Source organism: Bubalus bubalis, chromosome 12 (assembly GCF_019923935.1).
Source record: "Bubalus bubalis isolate 160015118507 breed Murrah chromosome 12, NDDB_SH_1, whole genome shotgun sequence".
Lineage (NCBI taxonomy): Eukaryota > Metazoa > Chordata > Mammalia > Artiodactyla > Bovidae > Bubalus > Bubalus bubalis.
The window spans coordinates 30,255,828-30,278,068 of NC_059168.1; the positions used below are offsets into that span (position 1 = coordinate 30,255,828).

At 43.1% G+C, this 22,241-nt stretch overlaps 1 protein-coding gene across 5 annotated transcripts in view; it reads left to right on the forward strand.

Annotated features, from left to right (window-relative positions):
• The first annotated feature begins 896 nt into the window (after nt 1-896).
• The window catches only part of PPP1R21 (protein phosphatase 1 regulatory subunit 21), a 123,045-nt gene continuing 101,700 nt past the window's right edge, over nt 897-22,241 (forward strand). For 2 of the 5 annotated variants that reach the window (XM_044925891.2, XM_006078397.4), the window contains exons 1-3: nt 897-1,277; nt 14,064-14,132; nt 17,174-17,320. In XM_044925891.2, the coding sequence (XP_044781826.2) occupies nt 912-1,277; nt 14,064-14,132; nt 17,174-17,320 (582 nt within the window). In that variant the 5' untranslated portion in view covers nt 897-911. Of the gene's footprint in view, nt 1,278-1,316; nt 1,690-4,365; nt 4,420-14,063; nt 14,133-17,173; nt 17,321-22,241 lie in introns of those variants that run through there. The other 3 variants (XM_025260994.3, XM_044925892.2, XM_025260997.3) reach the window with 3 other exon arrangements.

Here is a 22,241-nt window from a genome sequence, read left to right on the forward strand (position 1 = left end):
CATGTGTCCATGAGCAGCACAAATGTTGCTTTATATTCTTCAAATGTATCTTTTCATGCTCTAGTATACTGCAATTTGCTTTTTACATTTAACAGTGTTTTGTCATGTTGATAGACACAGATTCATGCAGATATATACAGATCTAGGTTATTAGTTTTGTTAAACTGCAGTGCTGTAATTTATGGCAAACAAGTATCGTAAATTATTTATTCCTCTATGAACATTTCAATGTTGCAATAAATGCAATGCTTAGACTATCTAACATATAATACGTCCTCAAAACATATTTAATGAGCAAAGCGGCATAAAGTATTTCAGGCAGACTACTATTTGCTTCAATTGTCCAGTTACATGTCGTTAACGTCCACCCTATCTGCATGCGTGGCAGGGATCATTCCCTGCAATTTCCTAAAAGCTTTTTACCCAATTCTCTGAGAAAACGCTCCGATGCAGTGCCAGTATGGGGGCAGGGCTGGGCGGGTGGAATGGGTAGAGAATGGACACAAAGACATCTCAACGTCAAAATATAAGACAAAGGTTTGTCTGGAGCAGAACAGGGTGACAGTAGCGCGCGTTATAAAATTGGGGGAAAGTTTACAATGCAGGCCATGTCCGGTGCTACCATATCCGGAGAGCAGGTAGCGGAATACAGAGGTCTTTCTCTCCGTGCACCTTCTGAAAGATGTAACCATTAAACGACAGACGGTTGCCATGGGAACCAGTGGGGGAGGACGGTGTGTTCGACCAGAATTCTTGATGCGCTTAGAATGTTTCTTCTTCCGGTCCTCGATTCTTCGCACCACCGCCCCTCTCCGCCGGCCCCCGCCCATTCTGTGGGCTCTTATCATTTTCTTCCCCTTTTAATGCTCTCCTTCCCTGTTCTGGGTCGCCATCTTGGACCATGCGTCAAGATGGCGCCCCCTGCCCCCTCCAGAGGCAGAGCCCACGAGCGCCAGAGATTCTGCGCGCGTACGTGCTCGGGCGCGGGAGGGTGGGCCGGTGATGTCAGACGTCGCCCCGCCCACGGTGGTGGCTCCACCCCTGGCCCCACTCCTCCTTCCTCTCACCCGGAGAACCCGGAAGTGGAGGAGGAGGCGCGGCGGCGGTGGCAGAGCGGGCAGGAGCTGGTGGAGCCATACCCGGCAGCGTGTCTGGGGTTGGGGGCGGGGGGTGGGGCTGAGTGGCCTGGGCAGTCTGGCCTGGACAGGGCGGGGGAGGCCATGGCCTCGGCAGAGTTGCAGGGGAAGTACCAGAAGCTGGCTCAGGAGTACTCTAAGGTACCCGTCGTATGCGGGGAGTAGGGGGTCCCCGGTCCTGCGGCCTCGGGTTGCCTTGGCAGCGACTTGTCGGGACAGAGGGAGAAGGCGGAGGGGGCACGCGAGCGCGCCCCTCCTGTCTCCTCCGCCTTCTGTATCCACCATTACCGCGCTTCCACCTGCAGTTCCCAGGAGATGGGGCCGGGCGGTGTCTGGTGTGTGTGCGTTTCTGCGGGAAGGAGCAGGAGTTTGATTCTTCCTTCTCACTGAACTAGCGGGCATGGACAGGGATGTCAGAAATCCTGGCTTCCGCCTCTGGTGCTGGTCGGGAGGGGCAGGGAAAGGTGAGGACCATCGCTTTCCTGCTGCTTCCTCAATTTTCCCAGCCCGGCGATGGGAAGGATCAAGCTTTCTCCTTTCCCACAGGAATGATGTGAGGATAAAGAGATTTACCTGCCTCCCCTCCCCCCCCCCCCCCCCCCGCAACTAAATCTGAAGTGTGAATAGAGTCATGCGTGTAAACTACTTCACCAGAGATAGGTGGTTACGAATGGATTCAGTGCTTTGGAAAGACGTTGTCTGAAAATGATTTTGAAAGCTGGAGTGCTAGGGCTGTGTCCTTTTCTCTCTTTTTCTTGGGTCACCTGGAGTGGGGCAGAGCACCCAGAAGATGCTCAGGACATGTTGAATTAAGCAAAATAGCGACCTTTCCCTTTGTCATATTTATGGCATCAGTCTTTTAACTGATGGGACCCTTTTCTTGGAAAAGGGCGGTGCTGCTTTTCTGTGTAGTGTGGTTCTGCCTCAAGAATATTCTAATGAAGTTCTAAAAGCAGAATCTTGCATCTTTGAAAATAGATTCAGTAGTCATTAAACTTGATTTTCAGTGATCTTAGCATTCAGGGGAGCATGGGGAAGCTTAGACTCCTTTTTACTTTGGAGAAACTGAGACACACTTTAAAAAATTTCATATAACGGATATGCACCAAGGTGAAATGCATTGTTTTGTGAAAAATAAAACCTGTGCCTAAACATACACACGTAAGTCCTCACAATCACATGGAAGCCTTAAGCCTTTTGAGATACTGTTATTCCAGTGGTGCTCCTATTGGCAAGAGCTTCCCCAGTAGCTCAGAAGGTAAAGAATCCACCTGCAAAGTGGGAGGCCTGGGTTGGGAAGATCCCCTGGAGGAGGGCATGGCAAACCACTCCAGTATTCTTCCCTGGAGAATCCCCATGGACAGAGGAGCGTGGTGGGCTACAGCCCAAGGGGTCGCAAAGAGTAGGACAGACTGAGTGTCTAAGCACGACCATTGGCAAAATTTCTGCATTTCCATTTGAATTTGTCTCTAAGAGCCTCTGGCAAGATGTTAGCGATGGCAAGTTTTATCCTTTGAAGGCATTTTTTGTTTGTTTGAAAGGTCCAGAAATTATTTGGAACAAATCCATGTGATGAAGTGTGGTGGGTAGAGGATGGCAGTCCGGACACTTGGCTTTCCTATTTTGGGGTGAAAATGTTTCATGAGTATAAAGTAAGGGGATTGATTTTCTTTTCCAGATAGTAAACAAGCTCAGAAGGCAATTCCAAATGGCAGAAGAGAGTTCCAGAAATATTTTGAGCAGTGACCACACTGCTGAAATAACAGCCTCCCAAAAGTAGTGGAAACTTTGAAAAGATTTTATTCTTTTGGCTATGTAAGCTCTTTTGTTTAGCAAACAGTTATATGCCACCTGTGAACAGTCTGCCAGGCCCCATTGAGTGAGGCAGAGTTCCACCTTAAGGAGAACCCTTTAATAGAATATTCAAATGTTGTACATAAAATTAATTCAAGGCGACAAGTGTTAGGTCAGTGGGCGCACAGAAGAAATGGCAGGTAAGAGTAGAAGTTACTCAGATTGGAGAGTAGCAGATAGGGAGGAAAGGATGGAGGGTAGTATTCCAGGCAAAGGAGACAGTCTCTGCTGACATGAAGACACGGTCAGATACATGACAGAGAGTGGTGAAGTATGGTTGGAGGGATAATTTGGACCCGATCATGAGTTGTGGATGTCAAGTAAGAAGTTTGAATTTTGAATAAATGGAATAGACACTAAAGGTTTTCAAATGGCAGACTGACATTGCTTTTAGAAAGATAACTGGTAGCTATGAGGAAGATGCACTGAAATGGGGAAAGACTGGTGAAAAGGAGACCAGGCTGCAGGCTCTTTGAATAGTATCAGGGAGAGTTACATAGGATTAAATAAAATTTGTGACTGTTTAGACGGAAAGAGCTTAAATTTAGGAATTATGGTTGACAAATATGGTTTAGCTTATCTGTTTTTTGAGTGCCTGCTTTGCACACAGCCGCAAACTTATGAAGAATATGGATGGAAGCGTCAGGGCACTCATCCTTGGGTCTCATTCATTCTGTGGGACGTGATGAATGAGGGAAGACTGAGAGTTGACCCTGAAATTAACGCACAGACTGCTCTGACAGAACACCGCTGCCAACTGGCAGAGGAGGGTGGGTCAGAAGGCGCGCCAGTTTGCAGTGAAGGTTAGATGTAATCATAGTATTTTGGTTGGAAGGCATGCTGAGGCCATCTGATTCACATAGTAGGTTGAAGTAATGTTGGGGTCATTGTCGAAAATTTCTAGTGGAGACAGACTGGCTGAAAGTCAGGACAAAGGCCAGAACTTTTAAAATAATTCCCATAAAGATGATAGTTGAACTTTGAGAGTTAATCACTTTAGGTAGATTCTTTGGGGAACACCTGTGGGAAGGCTGGGACAATAGGAGATGCTAAGGGTACTGTAGGGGGTCTGCCAGCCTTGAAGTTGTCTCCCTGTTGGGCCAGACCATTTTTCATCCTTTTAGCTGCATGTTATGGAAATTTCAGAATGTGAGAACAGAGATTGGTCAAAAGATTTCATGTGCATTTTGTTCCCTGTCGATTCTAGTGCCAAGCAATTTCTAGATAAGATTTGTGCTACCAACTAAGCCTACTAACTTAGCGGTCAAGAATCCACCTGCAATGCAGGAGACGCAGTTTGATCATTGCATCAGGAAGATTCCCCTGGAGAAGGGAATGGCTACCCACTCCAGTATTCTTTCCTGGAGAATCCCATGGACAGAGGAGCCTGATGAGCTGCAGTCAATGGGGTTGCAAGAGTCGGACTCAAGTGAGTGACTGAGCAAGCAGTATACATGCTACCTTCAGTCCTGTGCCTATGGAAGGGGGTATTTTACCTTTTTGTTAGCTTCCCTGGTACAGACTTTGTGGGCTGATGTTGAATTTCAGTTATGTCTCCCTTTTTCCTTATTTAGGATACAAAGAAAAATGATGTCCTTTTAAGCTATAGAAGGAGGCCTAAATATCAAGAGAGCAGCAAGCATGATCCCTCAACCAATGACACTTGCAGAATCTTCTCGTTCTTATTTAATGCAGATCTCAGTCTGTGTGCCAGGAAGGGGCCCATTTCTCCCTTTATAACTTCTGTCATAATCTTTTTTGCCCCTGAGAAAGAGCAAAATCAGTCTGAGGAGCTTCCATTAAAAGAGACTGAGAGTTTCATTAGATAAAAGATGAACCATGGAGGCCGAAGCAGATGAAAATTTCTGAGGCAGACAGGTTGCTAAAACATAACGTGTATGGAAAGGCCAGTTAAAGTGGAGATTAAGACATTAGTGGTTTGGGCAATTAGGCAATCATTGTAGGCTTTTAAAATTTCTGGTTTAACAATTTGGGGGCGGGGAAGGCGTTAGAAGCTGGTTTTCAGAGATTTATGAAGTTAATAGGTAATAGATGGAGGCTGCCTCTTTGAGATGTGAGGGAGAGTTAATCAGGGCCTCATTTTGACTACACTGTTGACTTAAGAACCAGAGACCATTTCTTACTTGTGTGTATCTTTCTGGAAAAGAGGCTGAGGGCACACAGGCCTGACCCATTTGATTTCAGTCTGCTTTCTCTGCACAGGCTTCTGCATTCTTGCCTGGCACAATGTCCGTGTGGAAACAAGTGTCAAATCTAACCATCTTTCCATTGTTTGTGTTACCCTGGGTCAGTGGTTCAAAGTGTAGCTCTGGGATCAGCAGCATCAGTGTTGGGAATGGGTTGCATCTACCCTGGATTTACTGAATCTGAAACTGGTGGTCAGACCTGGGAACCTGTGTTGTAACAAACCTCTCCAGTGATTTGCGTGCACACCAGAGTTTGAGAACCACCAAGAAATGGTGTCAGTATAGTAGCTTTTGCTCAGATAAAGGTAATCTTTTTAAAGCTCTTTTCAAAGCTGTAAAAACCAGTGGGAGAGCTGGATCCTATTTCTCTAACGGTTTACCTTGCAATTGATGCTTCTTGTAGTTATGAAGAAGATTGCCTTTGGAAACTTTTTAGATTGATACTCTTAGATGTGCTCATTTTAGGAAGGGATCAGTTTTGCTTACTGGAGAGCAGAGCTTGGCTGAACCTGATTGCTTCCTGTTGTAAAAGAAGTAAGACTCAGGAGCTGGACTACAGTAAAATGGAGTATCAGCTTTTTTCTACCCTAGTGTATTGGGTTCACTACTAAAGGTGGATTGAAAAGCAGCCTGTGTTCAGTGCTGTGCACTGGAGCTCTCCAGGAGAATGAAAATGTTCTGTATGTTTGCTGTCTGGTAGGGCATCCACTAGCACATGGGGCTATTGAGACGTGGCTAGCTCAGCTGAGGAACTGAATTTTGGATTTTATTTAAGTCATTTAAGTTTATTTTTTATTTTATTTTTGATTGCATCAGATCTTAGTTGCAGCACGCAGGCTCCTCTTTGCACCTCATAGGCTTTTCTCTAATTGTTGCATGGGGGATCCCAGTTCCCCAACCAGGGATTGAACCCATGTCCCTTGCACTGGAAGGTGGATTTCCATCCACTGGATCACCAGGGAAGTCCCAGTAATTTAAGTTCTAATAGGAACATGTGGCTATTGACCACCTTGCTGAACTGTGCTAGGTTAGCCCCTAGATCAGGACATCGCAAAAGTAAATATCCATGTGACTCACCTGAGAGGTGAAAGTGGTAGTCACTCAGTCATGTCTGATTCTTTGCGATCCCATGGACTGTAGCTCGCTAGGCTCCTCTGTCCATGAAATTCTCCAGGTAAGAATACTGGTGTGGGTTGCCATGCCCTTCTACAGGGGATCTTTCTGACCCAGGGATTGAACCTGGGTCTCTTGCATTGTAGGCAGATTCTTTACCATCTGAGCCATCAGGGAAGCACCTTGTTAAACTGCAGATTCTGGTTCAGTAGGTCTGGTGTGGGGCCTAGATTCTGCTCCCAGGTGATCCTGCTACAGCTGTCCTTAGACCACACTTTGAATAGCAAGGCCTTAGAAAATCAAGGGGTATCCTACTCTTAATTCAGCTGAATTGCCAAGCAGTCACTGATGAGGCAGACTGCAGAGTTGGGGTGGGGGTTTTGTCCTACTGAATTTCCCTACACGGGAGCAGGGACAAGAGAAAGAGTTTTGTTTGAAGGCAGGTCTGAAAGGAGGTTTTCTTCCCAACTCAGTGACAAAAGGATCTCAACCTTTAGTACACACTATGTAGCCCACAGTTACTTTATGCTTTTCCAGGGCGAGGAGCAAGTTAGTAGGCAGAGAGAAAGACTGAGTGGTATTCCCACAGCTGTAGAATACCTAAAATTTTACAACTGGGAGTTTTTTAAAGGCTCATCCAGGCTAGAGACACTGAAACTGGTCTGCTGGTGACTTAAGTATTCTGAAATCAGGGTTTTTGGTGAGGCTTAGGAATGGGCTTCAGGTTGTCTGCCGCATACATTATTTTGTAATAGAGAAAAGCTAGATGTCTAAAGATGTGTTTTATAGGGTTGTAAAACATGTATAAGGGCTTCCCAGATGGCACTGATAAAGAACCTGCCTGCCAGTGCAAGAAATGCAGGTTTGATGCCTAGGTCAGGAAGATCCCCCGGAGGAGGAAATGGCAACCCACTCCGGTATTCTTGCCTGAAAAATTCCACAGACAGAGAGGCCTGGCAGGCTATAGTGCATGGGGTCACAAAGAGCTGGACTGAGCACGCACGAAAACATGTATAAACGTCAGAAGCCCCATTGTATGGAAGCAGTTATGTAAGAGTGAACACAGTCTTGTTGAGAATTAGATGAGAAACAGCATATAAGCTATTCACCTCTTTCCCCACAAACTTTTCTAGTAGTTTGTGATAGAATGTAGTAAATCTCTAATCTTGGGCCAGTTATTCTACCACACATTGGCAGAGCGGCATGAGAGAGATCGTAGGTGGCTCACCCCACTCTCTGTGTCCCTGGAGAAACAGCTTTGTGGTAAGTCTGACTGAAGCCGGGCTGTTGCAGAAGCAGAGTCACACAGAGCAGTCCGGGCCCTGGTTGTCAGAGAGGTAGGTTCAGGACTTTTGAAGGTGCTGGTGTCCAGTAGGACCATGAGGTTCAAATCATTTGGAGAAGGGCTTTAAAGAGGGACTGTTGAAGTAATGATGGTCTCTTGTAGAATGCATTGCATTTATTGTTTATTTTTGGCTGTGTTGGGTCTTAGTTGCAGCATGCAGGCTCTTCTTGCAGCATGAGAGCTTCTCTCTAATTGCAGCACCCATGGCTTAGTTGCCCCCACGGCATGTGGGATCTTAGTTCCTCGACCAGGGTTTGAACCTGTGTCTCTTGCCCTAGTGGGTAGATTCTTGACCACTGAGCCACCAGGAAAGTCCCTACGAAGGACTACATTTAGACACCTTATAGTTACATCAGTGGTCCTCAACCTTTTTGGTAGCAGGGATGGATTTTGTGGAAGACAGGTTTTCCACAGACTGGCAGAGGGGAGGGGTGGTCTCAGGATGATTCAAGCATATCACATCTATTGTGTGCTTTGTTTCTATTATTATTACATTGTGATATGTAACGAAGTAATTATATAGCTCACCGTAATGCAGAATCAGTGGGAGCCTGGAACTTGTTTTCCTACAACTAGATGGTCCCATCTGGGGGTGTTGGGAGGGCAATGGGCAACAGCTGTAAATATACCCACAACTTCACTCCCTCGCATGCAGCTCACTCCCTGCTGTGTGGCCTGGTTCCTGCTGCTGGTGCTGCTAAGACACTTCAGTCATGTCTGACTCTGTGCGACCCCATAGACGGCAGCCCACCAGGCTCCCCCTCCCTGGGATTCTCCAGGCAAGAACACTGGAGTGGGTTGCTATTTCCTTCTCCAATGCATGAAAGTGAAAAGTGAAAGTGAAGTCGCTCAGTTGTGTCCGACTCTTAGCGACCCCATGGACTGCAGCCTACCAGGCTCCTCCATCCATGGGATTTTCCAGGCAAGAGTACTGGAGTGGGGTGCCATTGCCTTCTCCAGGCCTGGTTCCTAACAGGCCAGTTATCAGTTGTGGAAGGTGGCCTGGGGGTTGGGGACCACTGCTTTATAGCATTTAATGTGATAATTAAACATTTATCAAATGCTTTCTCTGTCCATATTATTGATCTTTCATTGTAGACAGGAGATATAAGGGGTTATACTGTAGTCTCTACTGTGAAGGACAGTTTAATTGGCAGATGGGACACGAGTGTAGAAATCATACATAAATTAGTGAATGTAAAATGTACTATAAAGACTGAATACTTTTATAAGTGATGTCCTGATACTAGTAAGTCCCCAGGAAACTGAGGGTATTGTCTCTGTGGACCATAGGGGCACTATAGAGAACGGTTGGGAAAAATTTTTGGAAGTAGGATCAGAGTAGGAAGTAGGTTCTAGAAGAACAGCTGGGGTTTGGTTGGTCAACATGAGAAAATGCTGTGTTTTTGAGTCAAGGTAAAGCTAGTCAGAAGATCACAAGACCATGAAAAATGAGTTTGAAAAGACCAAGAGGGTTTCTGAGTTGGGATTCAGAGGACCCTTTCTCTACTGAATGGAGCAGTAGTGCATGGCACAGCTGCTGGAAATAGGCTATATCATCTCCTGGAGAATTTCCTTGTCCTAATGGAGACTTCAGGGCAGTTGTTTCTCAGTTACGTCCACGTCCACTGGAGTCTCCACACTCATCTCCTAGAGGCATTAGTGACCACCTGTAATTGTTTCTAAGACAAACAATGCATTTGTCTTAGAAACACGCTTAGACAAACACACTTCCCACTGTGGTGAATGCTGGTGAGGAGAAAGATAAGATTCTGAAAGACCAGACTGGTTACAGCAGTTTCTGCATTTGACAAGATGCTGGTCAGTAATGCAGAGATGTGACAGTGGCTGAAATGCAGGAAGATGCTAAATGCCAAGTGTAATTAACAAGGCAGTGGAAAGCTCGGCCGAACTCATCCTTTTCTACCTACCAAATAATAGAAGGGGATTTTAGATAAATATTTCTAAAAGCTGCATTTTTCTGTTGAGTGGTACCATTGAAACACTGTGTTTGAATTGTTATCAATTCAGCCAACAGTATTTTCCAAAGGAAAATCAAAATCATTTTTCTTTATGATCATATTAACTTCCAAACAGCGGTGATTTGAAAAATTTAATTTTGCTTTTTTTGACAAAGTAGGCTGTTCAGTTTGCTTTAAATAGCTTCTAAGTGTGCCTTAGAAATTACAGGTGAGGTTTTCCTATTTGCTTGTTTTAAAAATGGATGCAATTCTGGTCCTACAGAAAATTACCAGTTCAGCAAATTTCAGACTTCATCCCTAGCCTTTGAGGCAGTCAGTCAGAGGTTCTAAAGACCGCACAAAGAAGATGATCATAGATCAAATTTAGAATGGGGGTACGAAATGAAACCTAAACCCTCAAGTAATACTGCTGTCCTTTGGCTATATGAATTTGAAAATATTTATTGAATTCTGTTACCTAGGTAGCACGTTATCCAAAAAATATATTGAGATTGCCTAAAAGGTAGTATACCATGTGTTGGAAGTCAGTACTAAAGTAGTGGTTTAATCTCTCTTCTGTACTTCTAGAGCAGAGTGTAAAGAGCCTAATATTAATGGTAAATATTTTAGGCTTGAGGCCATATGGTTTCCATTGCATCTGCTCATTTCTGTCACTGTAACTCAAAAGCAATCATAGACAATTCATCAGTAATGAGTTTGGCTGTGTTCCTGCAAAACTTTAAAATAGGTAGCTGTCCAGTTTGGCCCAAGTACCTTAGTTTGATTGGAGAAGGAAATGGCAACCCACTCCAGTACTCTTGCCTAGAAAATTCCTTGGATGGAGGAGCCTGGTGGGCTACAGTCCATGGGGTCATGAAGAGTCGGACACGACTGAGTGACTTCACGACGACCTTAGTTTGATAACTCCTGTTCTAGAAAATTTAATGTCCACATTATTTTTTTAAGCAGGAAATGCTAGTATTATTAATTATCTTTTCTCTTCCCTTTAAATTGTAAACTTTTTGAAATAGGGACCATTTCTTTTACGTCTTTCTCCCCTATATCATTAGCATAGTCCCTTTGTTTTGTTCACTCAATCATGTCCAGTTCTTTGTGACTCCATGGACTGCAGCACGCCAGACTTCCCTTTCCTTCACTATTTCCCAGAGTTTGCTCAAACCTTTGTCCATTGAGTTGATGATGTCAACCACCCGTCTCATTCTCTGTCACCCTCTTCTTCCTTCAGTCTTTCCCAGCATCAGAGTCTTTTCCAGTGAGTTGGCTCTTTGCATCAGGTGGCCAAAGTATTAGAGCTTCAGCTTCAACATCAGTCCTTCCAATGAATATGCAGGGTTGATTTCCTTTAGGATGGACTGGTTTGATCTCTTTGTTGTCCAAGGGACCCTCAAAAGTCTTCTCCAGCACCACAGTTTGAAAGCATCAGTTCTTCAGCACTCAGCCTTCTTTATGGTCCAACTGTCACATCCATATGTGACTACTGGAAAAACCATAGCTATGACTATATGGACTTTTGTAGGCAAAGTGATGTCTCTGCTTTTTAGTCCACTGTCTAGGTTTGTCATAGCTTCTCTTCTAAGGAGCAAGTGTCTTTTAATTTCATGGCTGGAGTTACTGTCCACAGTGATTTTGGAGCCCAAGAAAATGAAGTCTGTTACCGTTTCCACTTTTCCCCCATCTATTTGCCTTGAAGTGATGGAACTGGATGTAATGATCTTAGTTTTTGGAATGTTGAGTTTTAAGCCAGCATTTTCTCTCTCCTCTTTCACCTTTATCAAGAGGCTCTTTAGTTCCTTTTTGCTTTCTGCCATTAGGGCAGTATCATCTGCATATCTGAGGTTATTGATATTTCTGGCAATCTTGATTGCAGCTTGGGCTTTATCCAGCCCGGCATTTCGCATGATGTGGAGGTTTAATCACTAAATCTTGTACAACTCTTGCGACCCCATGGACTATAGCCTGCCAGGCTCCTCTGTCCAAGGGGATTCTCCAGGCAAGAATGCTGGAGTAGGTTGCCAGTTCCTTCTCCAGGGGAATCTTCCTGACCCAGGAATCGAACCTGGGTCTCCTGTATTGCAGGCAGATTCTTTACAGACTGATCTACAAGGGAAGCCCTATGATGATGTACTCTGCATATAAGTTAAATAAGCAGGGTGACAATATATAGCCTTGACGTACTCCTTTCCCAGTTTTGAACCAGTCTGTTGTTCCAAGTCTGGTTCTAGCTGTTGCTTCTTGACCTGCAATACAGGTTTCTCAGGAGGCAGGTAACATGGTCTGTTAATTTCATCTCTTTAAGAATTTTCCACAGTTCATTGTAATCCACACAATCAAAGGTTTTAGTGTAGTCAATGAAGCAGAAGTAGATTTTTTTTGGAAATTCTCTTGCTTTTTCTATGGTGCAACAGTTGTTGGCAATTTGATCTCTGGTTCCTCTGCATTGTCTAAATCCATGTTGTACATCTGGAAGTTATTGGTTCACGTACTATTGAAACCTAGCTTGAAAGATTTTGAGCATTACCTGGCTAGCATGTGAAATGAGTATAATTGTGCAGTAGTTTGAACATTCTTTGGCATTACCTTTCTTTGGGATTGGAATGAAAACAGACCTTTTCCAGTCCTGTGGCCACTGCTGAGTTTTCCAAATGCACTGGTGTATTGAGTGCACACTTTAACAGCATCTTCTTTCAGGATCTGATGATCTGAACCACAGTTAGCTCCTGGTCATATGGCAAACTAGAAGTGTATCTGTTGTCCCTTTAATTCTACTCTCTTAATAAGAGCTCTGTTACTGTTTGTGGAACATGTTACATTTAGAAAGCGCTTTGACATAGATTTCTTATCTGATTCTCACAACAACCTCAGAAGAATGAAGATAGGGTAGGTGTACTGCCCCACTTTGTAGACCATGTAACAAAAGATTAAGTGAGTATCTCTAGTTTATATTGTCTAGGACGTGACAGAGCAAAATTTGGATCTTTAGTGAACCCTGATCTCTAACTTTCTAAAAACAGAAGCAGCTCATCTTTTTAGTCTGTCTTGCTCAAACTGAATATCCTGCAGTGTTCCTGTTTTTCTTAGAATCTTAGCTCAGTTTTCTCTTGAGTGTCAAATGCTCAGTTTAAAGTTTAGCATTCAAATATTCCTATTCTTTTGGCACAGAAAAGGATCATTTCTGTTTTCAAGACACAGATGTGAGCTGCACGGAATTAGAAATAGATTTTTTTTTTTTAAGCTCATAGATAAAATCACCCCATTCATTTAGTTTCTCAGAGAAGAACCTGGTCTTTCATGGTCTTTGTACTGAGTCCTGAGACTGTTTGTGTGTAACCCTTTGGTGTCAGCTACGCTGTGCTGGTGTATTTGTACTCACATGCTCTGTGTTGTGCTTGTTGATAAGTACAGAAGGGGATTGCTGCAGAAGATTTATCTTTCAAATCCCTGCTGGTGATGGTGATACAGATGTAACCATGAATAAAAATTCATCAAGCTGTATAATTTTGCTTTGTATATTTTAAGATAAAGGTCGACCCCAACTTAAAAAAGTTAACTACAAAAGAAACCCAAGTCCTGCCTCCCCCAAAACTTCTTCCATCTCACCAGTCTACTACTGTTCTCGTTTATATTTAGCTTTATAAAACAATAGCCAGTATTGTCTAAACGGCATTACGCCTGGAGTCAGAACTACTGGAGCCTCATTCTCAGCATTGCCGCTTAACTTCTCCGTACCTTAGTTTGCTCATGTGTGAAGTGGTGGTGATTATAGCACCTGTTTCATCAGGTTGTGAGGATTGATGAGGTAGTATATGTAAAGTATTTTGTAATGAGCATTCAAATGCTAGCTGCTATTGTTATTAATTTCTGAATTAAACTTGCTTCTCAGTTGCTTTTGTACACTGCTTCCGCTGATGCCTGATTGTAAGTCCTCCCTTCCTGAGGCTGAAGTGAGTGATAGTTGCATGGCTAATATTAGGCACAGTATCCTGCTGGGTGTGTTGATGCCCTATAGTTTGGTTCTCTGTAGAATTCTTATTCCATACTTAGTCCAGTTGTATGTATTTTACAGGTGAATGGTATGTCAGAGTTACAAGGAAAATGGCATACTTAATACCCTATTGTATATTGTATAGTTTTTATTTAGGGAGATGATTGGTTTCATGGAAAAAACCATGTACATGGGAAGTCAAGAGACCTGGATTTTAGTCTTAATTTTGCATTGTTTAGTTTTATGTCATTGGGCAGCTCAGCCTCTATGTCTTTATTTGTAGAATGGCACGGTGGTCGTCTCTGCTTTCCTCTTGAGGGCTCATTTGTATGTGAGCTGATAGTTACTCAGTGTACAGATTCCTATAAAGTGATGGTAAGTGATTTCCTTGCTATAAGTGGTTGCTTTATATTAAAAATTAATTATTACTTCCTCTGTTTTCAGCTTCGGGCTCAGAATCAGGTCTTGAAGAAAGGTGTCGTGGATGAACAAGCGAATTCTGCTGCTTTGAAGGTAGGCTACTGTTTGTGTTGTGAGAGTTAGATTAGTATTTGGTGAAGCTTACAGCAGGGAATTCAGCCCATTTTGTGGGTTAAATTCCCAACTCTGACACTGATTCACTAGGGATCGGGGAGGGTAATGGAATTTTTTTGTGTGTTTAACTTTCTTACTCATTTAGGTATGAATGTGATGTGCTTTGACTTCTTAGCTGGAGATTACAAAAATGTCTTATTGGACTGCATCTAATGCATTTCTCTCATACCCAGCTTCTTTCATAGTTAAACTCATCAGGACAAGTGGGGCTTCTTATCTGGCTTGATCTGACAGCACTCTGCAGGGACTGGGTCATATTCATGTTTATATCCCTAGCATTCAGCAGATTGTCCCGATAAATGGGTCTGAAAGTGTGAATCCTTTAGTGCATTAATCTTGCTTTGGGTTGAGCTGTTTAATAGTAATAACCTGTGTTAATGATGACTGAGTGATCCATCAGCACCTTTAACTGAGAGAAGAAATATGATGGGAGAAGAAGAATTTGTTTCTACCTCATTTTAGCAGACATGTAATAAACACTGCTTGAAAGTGTTAGTTGTTCAGTCATGGCCAACTCTTTTGACCCCAGGGACTATATAGCCTGCCACACTCCTCTGTCCATGGGATTCTCCAGACAAGAATACTGAAGTGGGTTACAGTTCCCTTCTCCAGGGGAATCTTTCCAACCCAGGGATCAAACCTAGGTCTCCACATTACAGGCACATTCTTTACCATCTGAGCCACCAGGGAGGCACAGATACTGCTTAGTGATATTCTTAATTGGATAAATTGATTCTAGGATATGGATTCCTTCTTGGCCAAGTTTCAGTAAAATACACTGCCTGCCTCATTCTTTCACTGCCTCCCTTGCTCCCTCTTCGGAGAAAAGGGCTTAGGAGTCCCTGTACTTTTCTGTCTTTCTGGAGTAGTCCGCAACCAGTGACACACGAACAGTCACCAAGATCGTGAGATGCGTCCTTTCACTTGGCTAGTGTTGGACCCTTCTCTAGAGAAATCTGTCTCTTGAGGGGAGCTCCCTCCTTGGGTGCTGTTCCACAGACTTGGGGCTGAGATGGGTCAGAGTACCTTACCCTGAGCTCTCTGCACTTAAGCTGAGATGATTAATAGTCAGAATTTGTTAGCTAAGTTACTGTTTTGTTTAAATCACTGAAGAAATTGATCATTATCTATCTCCTTATGAGGTCTAAAACCTACCCCTGGGGAAAGTATTTCCGAACTCATCTTGGTCGCCAGCACCGGTGTTTCACACCCTCCCGTGGCTGATTGTGTCTGATGAGCGCTGGCTGTGGCGGTGATGGTGACAGCGGGCCGTCTCACTGAGCGCTCGCCGTGTGTCAGGCAGGCGTCGCACTCAGCGCCTTGCACCCGTGTTCTCAGTTCTCACAACAGCCCTGTGCGGGCACATGCCACTGTCATCACTGGCACTGCAGGAACTAGGATTTATAGAGAGATTGGGATGGATGTCTTCTGAAATCAATGATTGGTTAATGGGGAATATTAGTCACCTAGTGATTAATTAATTATAAGGATGTGAAGAGATTACTTTTAATTGAACTGTGCATTGCAGTCAGCATTTTGATTATATTAGATTTGTATCTTCAGTGAGTTATTAGATGCAATGAGCATTTATTGATTTGAGTTTCCTTAAATTGAAATATATAATAATTTGGACATGGGCTGTGCCTATGTTTACCATTGAACTTCAAGCAAACATTAAGGTCTTAGTAAACAAAAAACAGAAAAGGAAATTTTTTTTTCTCTTTAATGGAAACATATTCTATCCCTCTAGCTATGCCCTCAACATGCAAATAATGTCTGCAGATTACAGAACTAGCCTCTGGTTTTTAGGTTGCTGTTTCAAAATCCACTATTCAAAATTGGGAAAGTAGCATTGACATATATATACACTATCATGTGTAGAATAGGTATCTAGCAGGAAGCTGCTCTAAAACACAGGGAGCCCAGCCTGGCGCTCTGTTGACAACCGAGAGGGGTGGAATGGAGTGGGAGAGGGAGGCTTAAGAGGGACGGGATATATATGCACTTATGACTGATTCAGTTGATGTACGGCAGAGACCACCACAACATTGTAAAGCAATTATCCTCCAATTAAAAAAATGCCCTGTTCATTAAAACTTGACCTCTTCTTAGCTTTATAGTGGTTTCTCAATGAAGGTAAAGTAAATGTACAGATCTTTCAGTTTATGGTAGTGTATAGCCATTTGTGTTTGATTACCAGTGAACACGAAGTTACCAGAATGTCGTAAGGAAAATATGGTTAGAATAATACTATTTTTAAAAATAGAGTGAAACTAAATATTTCTCGTTTCCCATTTTCTTACCCTGTTGTGATATACACAGTACAGCATGGTCAGTAGAAGACGTGTTGTTTACATTTTAGATTTTGTTCCTATTTTCACTTTAAAGTGAACTGAGAATATTCTTTGTTAGGATAATAACAAAGATTTTTTGTTTGATTTTATTTTTATCTTTGACAGATCAGAATAATTTAAAGTTAAGAGTATTGAAAAGACTTCATTTTGACTGACTTAAATTCAAGGAGGATTTATAGGAAAAAGTGAATACAAATATATTTCTTCCATTCTTGCTTACCTGAAGGGCATCATCAGTGACTCTGAGGTTCTCATTAAAATTTCAAATTTATAAAATTGTAGCCTCAGACTTTATGACTCCTCACCACCAAACACATGAATAACAACATTATATAAAAATGTGTTGTGGATATTTAAGTTGATCAATGTTACTTCAGTAGTATACTCTTTAGCTTTATTTTTAAATTGGCTTGATTGGACCAGAAAATGAATTTGTCACCAAACAGAGCTAAAAACACATAGGAACTAGAATGATAAACATATAACTTTAATTCCTTAAAGAAAGAGGTTTTGATTATATTTTGGTGAAACAAAAAAATTTTTTTTCATTATTTTTAAATGTTAAAACTAAATTACAAGGAATGGTCTGTTTTCACTTTGATGTAGGAACAGCTGAAAATGAAGGATCAATCACTGAGGAAACTGCAGCAGGAAATGGACAGTTTGACATTCCGAAATCTGCAGCTTGCCAAAAGGGTTGAGCTACTTCAAGATGAACTGGCTCTAAGTGAACCCCGAGGCAAGAAAAACAAGGTAGGGGGACCTTGCCATTAGGTGCAGACATCTCCAGGCCACCCTGGTTTTAGCAGAAGACCTAGCCTCCAAATACTCTAAAGGTCTGTTTATTACACCTGGTTATTAGGTCCAGAAAGCAAACATTTGTTATTAATGTATACTAAGTATTTATTGGGCTTCCCTAGTGGTTTAGACGGTAAAGCGTCTGTCTGCAATGCAGGAGACTCGGGTTCGATCCCTGGGTTAGGAAGATCCCTTGGAGAAGGAAATGGCAGCCCACCCCAGTATTCTTGCCTGGAAAATCCCATGGACTGTGGAGCATTAGAGCCATTTTCACATGGAAGTGAGTTTTCAAGAGTTTATGAGAAACCAGCATGCACATAGTTGATTTAGAGGCTAAGAAAAATGAATGGTATATCTCACATTGGTCAAAATTACTGTTTTTTTTTTAGTTATACTAAGCTGCCATTTAACTCAAGGTAGGGCAGATAGAATGAGAAGCGCTGTCCATATGAAGCACTGTCTATGGAAGTGGCAGTTGAAGTACTCATACATGAGGCTTGTAAGTTTGCTGCAGATGTATTTTCTTTGTTTTTATTGTTAGGAGTTCAGTTTGTGTGTGTTTTGTTTGTTTGTTCGTTTGTTGTTTTAGAGAAACATTGTGTTTAATGGTAAAGCTTAGCACATTCCAGCACCAGGCATGGCCTGGAGCCTAAGCAGCAGGGATGGGTAGGTGACCTCCGTGGAGGTTCACATGGCAAAGATGATGAGAAAGGCAACCATTAAACAGAAGAGCTCCATAGCCTCAGACAAGGCAAAGCCCAAAATAGCCTAGGAGAAGAGCTGCTGCTTCAGAGACGGGTTCCTGCCATAGCCAATGATCAAGCTGCCAAACAGTGCTCCAGTGTCAGCCCCTGAGCCAGCCACACCAACCATGGCAGCCCCAATGCCAATAAACTTGGCTGCTGTGTCAATATCCCAGGAGAAAACACTGGTCTGGTACTCCTGCCTGGCCACCTGGAGTGGGACACTGCTGTGGGAAGGCTGTTCAGTTGAGATCTCTGGCCTACTCAGAAAGGAGGCAAAGGCCTGATGGGACCCTGATCGAAGAGTGGATCAGAGCAGGAGGAATGAGTAGTGCCCTGGTGGTCTGTGTTTTTTCAGTCTTCTGGCTTTTACTCTTCTGTCTGATGCTCGTCTTACTCATCCTCTTCACTACATGAAGCTCCATGGAGGTCACCTACCCACCCCTCCTACTTTGACTTCAGGTCATGCCCGATACTGGAGTGTGCTAAGCTTTACCTTTAAACACAATGTTTCTCTTAAAAAAAAAAAGTCCCCAGGTGTAAATATAAATTTCTTTCCCTTCTGGTTTTATATAGTGAGGTGAGATTCTGATTGATCTAAGATGGATGATCTGATACTTTTGATCATACTGTGGTTAAGAAGTTGCTTCTTTTTTTCAAGGGCAGAAGCTAGTGACAGAGTCTTTAAAAGTCTTGGACAGCACCCCAAAAATGTGTGGACTGAGGCAATGATGACAAAATGGTTGGAGGGAAGAAGGTTCACAGTAACTCTGAAGCAGTGCGTGGGGAGGAAAGAGTGCAGGCTTTGGAGCTGAGCCCAGATTTGAATTCTTTGTCTTCCATTTGTAGGTCTATGACCTTAGGCAAGTTTTTTAGTCTTGCAGCCTCAGTTGTGGGAAAGACTTTCAGGTTTGTTGTCAGGATTAAATGAGATCATGTGAAGTACCCAGGACTGTATGTGGATATGATGGACATGTTGACATAATTATGTCTCATTTCCCCTCCATGGAAGAATTCTCCAGAGTGGTAATTTTTCAAGTAAGTGGGGAACAGTTCAGTTTAGTCACTCAGTTGTGTCTGACTCTTTGTGACCCCATGAACTACTGCACGCCAGGCTTCCCTGTCCATCACCAACTCCTGAAGCTTACTCAAACTCATGTCCATTGAGTTGGTGATGCCATCCAACCATTGCATTTTCTGTCATACCCTTCTCTGCCTGCCTTCAGTCTTTCCCAGCATCAGGGTCTTTACGAGTGAGTCAGTTTTTCACATCAGGTGGCCAAAATATTGCAGTTTCAGCTTCAGCATCAGTCCTTCCAATGAACATTCAGGACGGATTTCCTTCAGGATGGACTGGTTGGATCTCCTTGCAGTGCAATAGACGCTTGAGAATCTTCTCCAACACGACAGTTGAAAAGCATCAATTCTTCAGCATTCAGCTTTCTTTATAGTCCAACTCTCACATCCATACATGACTACTAGAAAAACCATAGCTTTGACTAGACAGACCTTTGCTGGCAAAGTAATGTCTCTGCTTTTTAATATGCTGTCTAGGTTGGTCATAGCTTTTCTTCCAAGGAGTAAGCATCTTTTAATTTCATGGCTGCAGTCACCATCTGTAGTGATTTTGGAGCCCAAGAAAATAAAGTCTCACTGTTTCTATTGTTTCCCCATCTATTTGTCATGAAGTGGTGAGACCGGATGCCATGATCTTAGTTTTCTGAATGTTGAGTTTTAAGCCACCTTCACTCTCCTCTTTCACTTTCATCAAGAGGCTCTTTAGTTCTTTGCTTTCTGCCATAAGGGTGGTGTCATCTGCATATCTGAAGTTATTGATATTTCTCCGGGCAATCTTGATTCCAGCTTGTGCTTTATCCAGTCCTGCATTTCTCACAATGTACTCTGCATAGAAGTTAAATAAGCAGGGTGACAATATGCAGCCTTGACATACTCCTTTCCTGATTTGGAACTAGTCTGTTGTTCCATATCCAGTTCTAACTGTTGCTTCTTGACCTGCATGCAGATTTCTCAGGAGGCAGGTCAGGTGGTCTGGTACTCCCATCTCCCTAAGAATTTTCCACAGTTTGTTGTGATCCACACAGTCAAAGGTTTTGGTAAAGTCCATAGAGCAGAAGTAGATGTTTTTCTGGAACTCTCTTGCTTTTTTTATGATCTAATGGATGTTGGCAGTTTGATCTCTGGTTCTTCTGCCTTTTCTAAATCCAACTTGAACACTGGCAGTTCACAGTTCATGTACTGTTGAAGTCTGGCTTGGAGGATTTTGAGCATTACTTTGCTAGTGTGTGAGATGAGTGCTATTGTGCAGTAGTTTGAGCATTCTTTGGCATTGCCTTTCTTTGGGATTGGAATGAAAACTGACCTTTTCCAGTCCTGTGGCCACTGACATGTTGCTAAATTTGTCACATGTTTTCTAAATTTGCTGACATGTTGAGTGCAGCACTTTAACAGCATCATCTTTTAGGATTTGAAATTGCTCAACTGGAATTCCATCACCTCTACTAGCTTTGTTTGTGGTGATGCTTTCTAAGGCCCACTTGAGTTCGCATTCCAGGATGTCTGGCTCTAGGTAAGTGGTCACACCATAGTTGTTATCTGGGTTGTGAAGATCTTTTTTGTATAGTTCTTCTGTGTATTCCTGCCACCTCTTCTTAATATCTTTTGCTTCTGTTAGGTCCATACCATTTCTGTCCTTTATTGTGCCCATCTTTGCATGAAATGTGCACTTGGTATCTCTAATTTACTTGAAGAGGTCTCTGGTCTTTCCCATTCTGTTGTTTTCCTCTGTTTCTTTGCATTGATCAGTGAGGAAGGCTTTCTTATCTCTCCTTGCTGTTCTTTGGAACTGTGCATTCAAATGGGTATAGCTTTCCTTTTTTCTTTGCCTTTAGCTTCTCTTCTTTTCTTAGCTATTTGTAAGGCCTCCTCAGACAACTATTTTGCCTTTTTGCATTTCTTTTTCTTGGGGATGATCTTGATCATTGCCTCCTGTACAGTGTCACGAACATCCGTCCCTAGTTCTTCAGGCACTCTGTCTGCTGCTGCTGCTGCTAAGTCACTTCAGTCGTGTCCGACTCTGTGCGATCCCATGGACTGCAGCCTCCCAGGCTTCTCCGTCCATGGGATTCTCCAGGCAAGAACACTGGAGTGGGTTGCCATTTCCTTTTCCAGTGCATGAAAGTGAAGTTGCTCAGTCGTGTCTGACTCTTAGCGACCCCATGGACTGCAGCCTACCAGGCTCCTCCATCCATGGGATTTTCCAGGCAATAGTACTGGAGTGGGTTGCCATTGCCTTCTCCCCAGGCACTCTGTCTGTCAGATCTAATTCCTTGTATCTATTTGTCACTTCCACTGTATAATCGTAAGGGATTTGATTTAGGTTATAAAGCTCAACATTCAGAAAACTAAGATCATGGCATCTGGTCCCATCACTTCATGGGAAATAGATGCGGAAACAGTGGAAACAGTGTCAGACTTTATTCTTTTGGGCTCCAAATTCACTGCAGATGGTGACTGCAGCCATGAAATTAAAGGACGCTTACTCCTTGGAAGGAAAGTTATGACCAACCTAGATAGCATATTAAAAAGCAGAGACATTACTTTGCCAACAGAGGTCCATCTAGTCAAAGCTATGGTTTTTCCAGTGGTCATGTATGGATGTGAGAGCTGGACTGTGATAAAAGCTGAGTGCCGAAGAATTGATGCTTTTGAACTGTGGTGTTGGAGAAGACTCTTGAGAGTCCCTTGGACTGCAAGGAGATCCAACCAGTCCACTGTAAAGGAGATCAATCCTGGGTGTTCTTTGGAAGGCCTGATGCTAAAGCTGAAACTCCAATACTTTGGCTACCTCATGCGAAGAGTTGACTTATTGGAAAAGACTCTGATGCTGGGAGGGATTGGGGTCAAGAGGAGAAGGGGACGACAGAAGATGTGATGGCTGGATGGCATCACTGACTCGATGGACATGAGTTTGAGTGAACTCCGGGAGTTGGTGATGGACAGGGAGGCCTGGCATGCTGTGATTCATGGGGTCGCAGAGTCGGACACGACTGAACGACTGAACTGAACTGAACTGAATGGTCTAGTGGTTTTCCCTACTTTCTTCAATTTAAGTC